This window comes from Xenopus tropicalis, chromosome 3, assembly GCF_000004195.4.
Source record: "Xenopus tropicalis strain Nigerian chromosome 3, UCB_Xtro_10.0, whole genome shotgun sequence".
Classification (NCBI taxonomy): Eukaryota; Metazoa; Chordata; class Amphibia; order Anura; family Pipidae; genus Xenopus; species Xenopus tropicalis.
Window position 1 is genome coordinate 69,879,585 of NC_030679.2, and position 10,682 is coordinate 69,890,266.

At 40.9% G+C, this 10,682-nt stretch overlaps 1 protein-coding gene across 2 annotated transcripts; it reads right to left on the minus strand.

The window, feature by feature from the left end:
- Positions 1 to 4,468: 4,468 nt before the first annotated feature.
- On the minus strand, positions 4,469 to 8,579 carry fezf1 (FEZ family zinc finger 1). 2 transcript variants are annotated; one of them, XM_012959245.3, is made up of 4 exons: positions 6,873 to 8,579; positions 6,629 to 6,763; positions 5,814 to 5,946; positions 4,469 to 5,579 (listed from the first exon to the last, which is right to left on the minus strand). In XM_012959245.3, the coding sequence occupies exons 1-4, from the start codon at positions 7,659 to 7,661 to the stop codon at positions 5,260 to 5,262; spliced, it is 1,377 nt and encodes a 458-aa protein (XP_012814699.1). In that variant the 5' UTR covers positions 7,662 to 8,579; the 3' UTR covers positions 4,469 to 5,259.
- Between the last annotated feature and the right edge of the window lie 2,103 nt (positions 8,580 to 10,682).

Below are 10,682 nucleotides of genomic sequence, written 5' to 3' on the forward strand. Positions count from 1 at the left end.
AAGTACTATCCAAGTGGTGCTTCCAGTGAATCTGGACCTTTACAGTTTGCAGTGTATGTAACAAAACTATATACAGCTCTAAGCAAGTGTTACATAGTGCTATGTGAGCAGTAATAATTTGCAGTGTAAAAACTGTCTAATAAAAAGTGTTACATTATGATGTATTTTTTTTATTTATTCTGTTTTTTTTTTCAGTATTACAATCTTTGTTACATCGCCCAATGCTTTGCAATGTATAAGTAGCAATATATTATGTATAGTATAACAATGGCACAAATGTGTGGCATAAAAGTGTTTCTTTTCTTTTTTTTTATTTTTATGGTATACATACAAAGTTGTATATAGGCCTACAGTTTCACTGGTTTGCCATAGATAACAGAGGTTTGGTACCACCAAATCAATAATGCTTTAAAGTTGTACTTCTGAGAGAATATATGTATTGTATTTTGATACTGGGGTTCCCTTCTGCCTGAATGTCCACATGTTCCATAATATGTGGTGACTTAATATTGCGCCTTGATCTTGTCTAAGCCTTTGCCAGCTAGATTTAAGGTCCCTGTATGTTTGCGTTATATTCCTGCAGTAATTCTGGTGTATAGAGCCGATCTCTGACTGGGAATGCATTTCTGCCCTCATATATTGGTCATATCGGTGATTGCAGGTGCTGTTTTGCTATTTTCTTGGCATCTGCACAATGCATACAATTGTTAGAGACCACTGGCATTTCTCTTCTGGACAGCATGCAAAGGAATAATTACTCAAACTCCTGCATTTAGGAGCATATGGAGTGCCTAATCTTGCCTGTTGCGGATATTGCTGAAAGTGCTCTGCTTCTTTAACATTTGTATTTTGACTCTAAGTAGAGATCAGACTTGCATGGCTCTTGTGAATTCTAAAATAATAGGTTGTGTATAATATTTATGCTTAATACCATCTTCAGGTTACCGGTCCCAGTAGGTGCAGTGCCTGGCCTCCAACTATAATATTCACGTACAGTTTCACTCATTCTGCTGGCAGTCAGAGGAAACTTAAAATAATCGTAACGTTTCCCAGGTAGCACAATGGAATAGATGCCGAGTGTTGGCACAAACTGCTGCAACAACCGAATTACCTAGTGATAATACACTAGTAAAGCACATTACTCTTGGGCCACACGTTGCAATGCACCTGAAATTTTGCACATATGCAACTTAATATAGATGGGCTAAATTACCTTGATTGCATTGAAAACATTGCGTTATGGAAGCATTTATTTTCTTTTGTGCATAATGAAAGCGGATTTATGGTCTATAATTAAAGTTGGAACTTGGAGGGAATCTTGTTCTCTTCGGTAGGTGGCATTCCCAGAACTAATATGAGGAGCCATAGGTAACATAATAGAACCCAGTATTTAATGTAGTTAGTGGAAGGACAAAGTTGTGTTCAGTGTGGCCCTGGTGTATATCAGGTGAGAGAAGCGTGTGCCTAGTAATATACCCCCCATGTAAGCGCTAGTGGCCGGGCTCAGTGGCGCAGCAGAGTGCGCTGTCCGCAGTACTAATTACAGTCATTAGTGCACTGTGCCCAGGTTATTGTGGGACAGAAATACACTGCTGCTCCAGCTGTGCGCATAGGAACAGGTGGAGATACTCAAAAAGGGCCATTGTGGAAGAACCCCCCCCCCCCTATTAATAAACGCCGCAGTTTAAAGTGAACTTCAGGAAGGGGAATAAGTCCTTCATCATTAATTGGCAATTAGCAGCGATCCCTTTTTGTCTCCAATTCGTGTGTGATCATATTCCTCTTCTTTGTCCCTGTCTGCCGCGTCCGTCTGTTCCTCCCAGTGCAGCGCAACCTGGCTTTAACCCTTTCTGCGCTGGGGACCTCCTTGACATTTCAACAGCTATTCAGAGTGGAACCTGAGATCCCACACTGAGTCCTTTATACACTGGATTTGCCTATGATCATTAAGCAATATGAAAAGGTGGAGGACATGACAGATTGCATCTTTGGTGTCACCTGCCAAGTAACCGTGATTTAGTGCAAATATTTTGAGGGTTTTTTTGATAAAACAAGCTAAATTCTAAATAGCAAACTACTTACTTATGATTTTCCAATTTCTGTGCAAAATTATGTGAATTTGCGCCTGGCGCTATCGACATGTGTGTTACAGTATATCAAATTTGTAACATAAATGGCCATGACTAACAAGATCCAATATTTTGGTGTGAACCGTTACTTACCTTCCCAGTGTTATAAAGGGAATTGTCTCTTATATATCTTGTGGATTTATTTATGCTCAACTAATCAAATCATGTTCAAATAATAGCACAGCCTTCACTTGGCTCCCAACATAAATCTTCATGTTGGTTCTCAAGCGAAAAAAGCTCATTTAGATTTATATTACAAACTGAAGAAAAGTGCATTGCATTGCTTTTGTATTCCCCAAGTGTGTCTATAGTCCCTATATTCCTCTCTATATATATATATATATAAAGTATATTTTAGAGATGACGGTGGATTGCATGCCATATAATGGTGAGCGCAGATTGGTGTCGGTATGACAACGCCTTAGCGACAACTTAAAAATATAACAGCCACTTACACTCTCCAGTCCAATTAAAATAAAATGATGTTTTCAGAGGGCACTCGCAAATACACTATAACATTTGCGCATTTTGATTATAGATTCTTTTGGGATGAAGACATATGATGCTACTAGTAGCAGCTACTTTTTCACGGCTACTAAACGCCAAAAAATACCCTGCCATAGACAACACTGAGAATTGGCTCTGCTAAAACACACTTAGAGACAATTAAGTAAATGATCAGCATTGTCTATTTTAGTAGCCACTACAACTAGCTGCTACTAGTAAGAGTCCAAAATATACTAAATGTTAATTAAGAACGCAGGCCAATGTCCTTGTTGTTTTATTTCAGCCAAAAACCTAACATTTAGCTTTGATGAAATATTAACCAGCATTATTTATTTATTTTATCATTATCCTAGTCATTTATTTTTAGACTAGGATCTATTCAGTACAAATGATAGTTGTTTGGGATGTGCAGGCACATAAACCTCAGATTAACGATCTAATGTTAACCCTGGCTGTTAATACAGCGCATTTAGCGTGAATGCGCAAACATCAACTTCATTATCCACTTAGTGCCCTTTTCATCCGCACCGCTTTTCATGGTTGTTAAAAGAAATTGGTCTTCAGAAAATCTGAAGTAGGAAAAATGTGTATATAATTAGAATATTATTCCCTGGGAGTGGCTGTCATTATTAGTGCTAGAATACATGCATGTCTATCAAAGCGAACGATGTGAAAGTCGGTGTATTCCCTAACACCCGCTGTGTAAGTGCCACCTGTCAGCTGCTTAGGTTGGAAATAATTCCTTGCAATGTTTGGCTGCAGTTTCATCGTTTTTCTCTCATTAATGTAATAAGCAACGGATCATTAGTAACGTGCAAATGTGTTTTCATGAAATAAACAGCGTGATTATATATATATATATATATATATATATATATATATATATATATATATATATATATATATATATAATATATGTTCCTTTTTTCTTTTTGCAAACTGCACCTAAAGATGGATTCATAACAGGTTTCACAGACTAGTAATCAAAAAAGAATTTCAGATTCTAAACATCAAATTAGATTCTAAAAATCTGAAAGTGGATTCAGCGCCAGGCTAGAATTTGCAGTAAATATTTTTTGTTTTCAAAATGTTGTCCTATTTTTTTTTTTCAAGCAACTATGTTGCAGAACTGAGATTAAAGGTATGATAAAGGTAAAAATAAAGCAAACCATAACCAAAAAATTGGGCGCTCGTCATTTTAGATTGCTAATGTGAGATGTTAACATAATTAATTTAGGTTTTCTTCCCCTTTAAACAAGTCTCAAATAATGTTCAAATATCGGTCACCAAGTTACTTGGTACAATTAATTGCATGGGGGTTGTCTAGTGTTGCTATTATGGCAACTATGGTTGGGTAACGAATAACTCATAAAGTAACCAGTGGGTAAAATTCTGCTTCATTTACAAACTAGGATAGCTTATTAGTTTCTATGTGCTGATACACCCTGTGTTTTGGATTTTGTTAAAAGCGATATGTTGGCTTTCGCAGAGCAAGCTAATGGTATAATAGGAAGGCTTTGATAGATCTGCACTAATTACCCTTCTTAATGAATGTATTTAACAGTTGCTTGAGTGTTTTGGCAAGAAAAACAAGAGGAGTTGTGCACTGAAACGGTACTGCGTGTAGAGCAGATTGCTGGTTTAACACTCTCATTCATGGACCTGGCACCGACATTCTATTTGTTTTATCTGTACTAAAGACTAACATTTCACTATTTCTCATTTTGGTTTCTAACTGATAAGCCGGCGATTCTACACTTTAACTAATCTCAACACCACCCTAGTATTCATAGAAATATTATTTAGTGCCTTCAATGGAACATTCTGATATCTTACCACCATGATAAAAGGAATTTATTTTCACGTGCAAGAATAAAACTTAGATGCAATAATACATTTCTTTAAAACGCTCTGTTAATAGATGAGCTCTCCTATTATACCTCAAAAAACTTGACTGGGGGGGAAATTAAATAAGAATCAGGAAAGTGAAAGAGTGCTGAACAAACACAACGAAAATATACTTATTTAAGGATCTATGTATTTACATTAAATAGAATAAAGTTGTGCAGCATTCCGCAAGGAGAATAAATACATCAGATCAAATATAGCATCAATCATGTTACCTCTTGTGATCCAGGGAAACAGAAATGTAGGACCTTTACAAAAAAAAAACACCGACAAACAAAATAGTCCAACCACAAAAACCGCTTATGTGTATGCAGATCAGGCTTGCTCAATGTGTGATTAGCCGGCTGCTCTTGAACTACACATCTCTTCATCACAGAGCTCGGCAGTCTAGGAATGTCTAGGGGACGCTGTAGTTCAGCAACAACTGGTCACCTCAATATTAATGATCCCTGCTTCAGGGCATAATACTCAGATAATATTTAACAGGTGCATGCAAAGACACGAGGTAAACAAAGGGCCCCTTGAAAAGGATCCAGAAGGGGATTTGAGACAATCGATGGAAACTCTTAACCGACCTCCCATGGAATCGTCTCCTGCCCATTACTACAAGTGCAACTGGGATGCCACCAACTTGCGACGTGACAGGCTAGTCTGTGAGTGGAAAGTGCATGGGAAACTACTGCTTTCTGCCTCCTCCGTCCCAGCAGTAAGGCTATCAGTACCCTGACTTTTGGAGTTGTGGGCTCTGGATTGTGGGGGACGGCTCCCTGTTTGGTAGAAGAAGCTCCTCCTGTCCCGTACCTCCTATCGCATGCGGAGCGGCAGTGTTGCTGTCGTGCAACTTGCGCACATGTTTCTTTAAGTCAAAGTTCCTACAGAAGCCTTTGCCGCAGGTGGGGCAGGTGAAGGGTTTCTTGTCGTTGTGCGTGTGCATGTGGAAGGTCAGATTGTAGATCTGATGGAAAGCTTTGTTGCAGATATTGCACTTGAACTGCTTCTCCCCGCTGTGAGTGAGCTTGTGATTCTTGTAATTACCTGGGAACAAGGAACAAGAGCAGCGATCTGAGTGTCAGGCTAACAGGCTAAGTGGCGCCACAAGCGATCGTTACCCAATAAAGCTGCCCCTCACTGTAGGGATTTGCCTTCCCAAATCTCAAGTGCCATTACTCCCGAGCCTCTGGCAAATGGAGCCAGTGAAACAACAATGAACTCATCCCACACACTATTAATAACATGAATAAGAGGCGCTAGGTAAGGCAAGCCCGGTACCTTTCTGGTGGAAGCCCTTCCCGCAGAATTCACACACAAATGGCTTGTAGCCAGCGTGGATCCGGGTGTGAGTGTTCAGCGTGGAACTTCGATTGAACGCTTTGCCGCATTGGTTGCACTTGTGTGGCTTCTCCTGCAAGAGATACAGTATCATCATTTCCCTTCCTCTGGTAACAGGTCGGACCAACCTGAGTAAAACACAGTGCCTATCCTCCAGCCTTCTCTTTTTGCTTTGTAAAAATCTATGTAATATGTTGGCTTTGTATTTATAAACTCTAGCACAATAAGCTCTGCGCAAGGGAGCTGTGCCCAAATATCTGCGGCTCCTTTAGGGAAATCTGACAGTGGGTTACCAGAAACTGCTCTGTCATACACTAAAAAGAGAAATGTCCATGTTCTCACTTTACATGTGATGAACCCAAATATTAAAATATTGTTTCCCTGCCATAATTCTACAGTTTTTATCCATCTTTTCTTTTTATTCTATTTTACTATTCTTTCTTGGAATCTACTAGTTGCCTTTATCCTAGTTTACTTACTCTAATGATCTATCATATATCATTCATCTATCTATCTATATCTATCTATCTATCTATCCATCTATCATCTCCTTTATTTATATTGCTCTATGTGTACACACAGCATTTCAAACAACATTTTACTACAAGAGAGAAAGGGAACAAACATTTAAATAAAGAAATGTAAATATACACATACAAAAGATAAAATGCTCAAGTTAAAAAAAAAAGATTCGAGTAAGGAGATCCCTGTCCCGCAGAGCTTCCAATCGAATCTACCTGTCCCCATCTCTGTACCTGTGTATGGATGATCTTGTGCCGGCACAGGGTGCTCGCTTGGCGGAATCCTTTGCCGCAGATCTTGCAGACAAAGGGCCGGGCCCCGGTGTGCACCGGCATGTGCCGAGTCAGGTTGTAGTGCGCGTTGAACACCTTTAAGAGAGAGTGAGAAAGAGAGATGTTTATCACCCATAAAACTGTTGGTGGGTGCCACAGCCAGGAGACATAGGAATCGTACAAAGGAACTTGCCTTTCCACATACTTCACATGTAAAAACTTTGGGTTTGTTGCTGGGGGAAGCGCTGCTGAATTTGGCAGAAGTTTTAAAAGTGATCTTGTCAGAGAGGGAGTGAGCACCTTCCTTCATGTAGTGCTGGAACTGGGCTTGGGACAAATCCTTAAATGTCACCCCTGAAGAAAACTTCTCCACGGAAGGGAGCACCAGCTTGTTCCTCTCAGCCAGATAGGATTTGGGGGCTTGGTGCAAGGGGGAGCCCAGGAAGTAGGAGGCCACAGGGTGGATATTGATACTGGCCGGCGGGTGGCACTGACTGTCTCCCCTGTTGAAGTAACAGAATGCTGCCCCCATGGCATGGAAAGAAGAGTGATTTACTACTCGAGGTCTGACCAGTTTGTACTGCTGCAGGGGCAAAGCTTCCCGTGGAAAGTCCCCCTTTAGGGTCAGGGCACAGTTCAAGAGATCATTGCAGCTAAATGGGGGAGAGGAATCCAAATGGCTTTTCCTCAGCTCAGCACCAGAGATGCCAATTTTGGGACAATGGTCATAAGCAACCGGGACAAAAGGGATCATGCAGGGTATAGATGAGGAGTTGATATGGAGGGCTTGTTTTTGGTCCCCTTTTGGCACAGAACCTTGCAGCAGACTGGGCACTGGGAGGCATTTGGGCTCTGGAGTCCTCGACATGATCCGCTCAATAGAGAAAGCAAGTGGTTTGGCACCGCTGATCATGGTGACCCTGTTGGACAGAGAATCTCTGGACGCTTGAGATGGGAAGATTTTGGTTGTCTTGTGCTGAAGGCTACTGTCCATGTCTTGGCTGTGGGATGAGAAGAAGTGTTCTTCCCAGGATACCAGCTTCCCTCCTTGTCAATGTTTCTCAGCGAGGGGTCTGGCCATTAGCATGTAGGTACTGTGCAGAACCACCATTATCAGCCCAGTGGACAGATGCCAATCCATTACAGATTACATGGAGAAGGAGACACCGGGGCAATCACTGCTTATTGCTACCAGGCCTGCTCAATGGGAAGTGTTGTGTCAATAGCGCAGCAAAGATCTCACCAATCGTTAACTTCCAAGAGGAGAAGGTAAACTAGATAATTGCTCAATTCGTTTCCAACTGCCAACAAAAAAAAAAACTTTTCCCCCCCCTAAGCGACTACTTTTATTGGCGATTAGAGTTACCCGCCCAGAGAGGGGGGAGGCGCCTCCTACGCTGCCAGTGAGCTCTTCCATGTCAGATGCGCTCTCTCCATAAGGCTTCATGTACCAAGCTAGCCCGCTGTGCCTGGGCAGGGCGCACACTGTGGCTGCTGCTTCTCCTCATACCAACGATGTGCAGTTTCTATGTGCTGACACCTAAACACCCCCTACACACACACACGCTTACTCCATAACTGCTACATTTCAGGCGTAGGTGTGTATGCGCCCTATAAGCCTTTCATGCCACAGTCTCTTTCTTTCTGATGCAGGCAGCCAAAAGTTTCCTTCAGATTGCTCGGATTTCGCAGCCAGGAAAAATTGAGGGCACGGAACCCCACAAAAAGCCATTTCTAATCCATATTAATTATCCGCATCCAGTGCCCTCTGGGCCTGGTATCCACTTGCAGAGATCCGGCTCTCTAACAAAGTTCGGTTAGGTTATATTTAACATATTTCATGTATTATGGAGAGTCAGGATGTATGACAACCATCCCTATATTTCAGTCCATACTCTATCTCCCGGCTCCGTATATATGTACATATCTTAATAAAGTCCGATTTATCCCTATCAGTCTGCTCTCAGCAGTCTGTGTATCACTGGGTGCGAAACTGAAGGGAGTTTGTGCTACAGAGATGGAGAAAAAGACATAGGCAAAGTGGGCTGCAGAGAGAAGGCAGGGACATGCCTAATAGCTGGGACCCTTCAGGGTGACACACACAGTGTAAATGAGGGGGGATGTTGCTTAACAGGACTCTCCTTTCATTCTCTTCCCTTTATCTCCTTCTCGCTCTTTGTCAATCTCCTCCCCAGCAAACAAAGGCAATGGCTGAGCCCAAGAGCTGAACAGCAGATGGATCTTAGTTAATACTTTAATTGCTGCCTTCCCAAGTATCGGATGCACAGTGCTGCGCTGGCCACGTCCCTAGAACCTGTTGGCTAATATGGCATTTTATAGTCCGTAATGGGCACTTTGCCACAAACAGAACAATATAAACGTAAAAAGCTACGAATTACTTATGATAAAGCATACTATTAACATGACAGTTTGGAAAACAAAAGTTATTTTGGCCACACGAATCTCCTTAAGATTTGTCCCTTTGTTCTACAATTCTCCTCCCAAGCAATGTATTTTTGAACATTTTATAGCACAGTCGCAGAACATATGTCTGTTAGTGTGTGTGTGTGGGCTGCCATGCAGGTACCAAGCATTGCCTCTATGTCTAGGTGCCAGTACTTGAATCCTCAGCGTAGAATATTTTCGTTTCATGTCCCCTTTCCAACAGATTCATGCTATTAATTGGCACCTACATCGGGAGAAATAAAGCTAGAAAATAGAACTTCTGAATTTTAAATAACCAACAAACGTATTCTGCATTTATTTTCCCATTTAGTATTAACGACTGCGAGCGTATCAGTACTAATACATAAAACAGTCTTATGTATAATAAAATAGTGAATACGAAGGGATATGGCAACACGTTTATAAGAGTTAGATCCTATGACAAACCAATGTTGAGTGTGTTTTGGGAGACCCAGTTTTGCATTTTGAGTCAGTAGTTTTGCGCTACAATTGCGAACTGAAATGAGATGTAGAAAAGACAGGAATGCGGCGCACTGGGATCAGCGGCGGGTGTCAAGGTGAGAGTCTGGATTTCCCGAGACACAGAGACGCTGTGATACTATAAGCGCATCCAACCTCTAATCTTTCCTCTATGCCTGCAGTGAAACACATAATTCCTTTGGGCCGCCTCAGCTTAAGCAGTGGGGCATTATTATGCTGGATGCTCTTCTCTTGGCCTCTATTAATTGCTGACCTGTATCTTAACCATTGGGGAGGTATCAGGGTGCTTAATTGGGCTCTGGATCTCTCCCAATCTCACAGATTCCAGCCTGCGATCTACCTGCCATTGTTGAACTGCAGCTACATATCTGGGTTATGAAACTGTAGTTTTTGTTTAGAAGTACAGTGGGACTCATTTATTAACAGTGAACCATTTTATTGCGCTAGCCTAGCATAATATGTTCATGTGAACATTAATTCCAAAGAAAGCATTTGATGAGATAATTTGGCTGCAGTGATATGTGTTGATGCGAAACTGCCCAGGTTTACTAAATGAGCCCCAGTGTCAGCAAATAATACATCGTTTATTACAGTTTTGCTTGTTTTCTATGATGACTTACCATATCCCTATCATATCTAATAGCAAGCCCTATCTCCACTTTGTGTTCTTCTCTGAATAACATATATATAAAGTAGCAAACAAGGCCGATGTATGGTGGTAACAGTATAAACAGAAAAATCTGTCTCTTATTTAATAAATAATAATGTAAGGGTACCAAGAGACAAATATATTGTTAGTGCTTAGGTAAGTATATATATTAAATATATAAATATTTTCTAATTGGTAGAGTAAGTGGAAATTTCAGCTCATAGGCATATTTGGCATCAAGTGTGGTGATAATGAAAGTACTTATTAGCTGCCAGCTCCAGTATATTACTGCCATCAATTTGGGGCTAGAATGGTAATCATTCATCTTGGCTGTGTATCTTATAATTCCATCTTCTGATTCCCAGTGACATAATTGCACAGCTCATTGCACTATATTTTTTATAAAATTGATTTCAAAAT

What these genes read in the sequence shown, in the direction of transcription:
- fezf1 (XM_012959245.3), bottom strand. Translation starts at nt 7,661, where the DNA reads ATGGACAGTAGCCTTCAGCACAAGACAACCAAAATCTTCCCATCTCAA. An exon ending in CCAAAGTTTTTACATGTGAA is followed by an intron (nt 6,764 to 6,872) that starts GTATGTGGAAAG and finishes TCTCTCTTAAAG; the next exon opens with GTGTTCAACGCGCACTACAA. An exon ending in GAAGGGCTTCCACCAGAAAG is followed by an intron (nt 5,580 to 5,813) that starts GTACCGGGCTTG and finishes CCTTGTTCCCAG; the next exon opens with GTAATTACAAGAATCACAAG.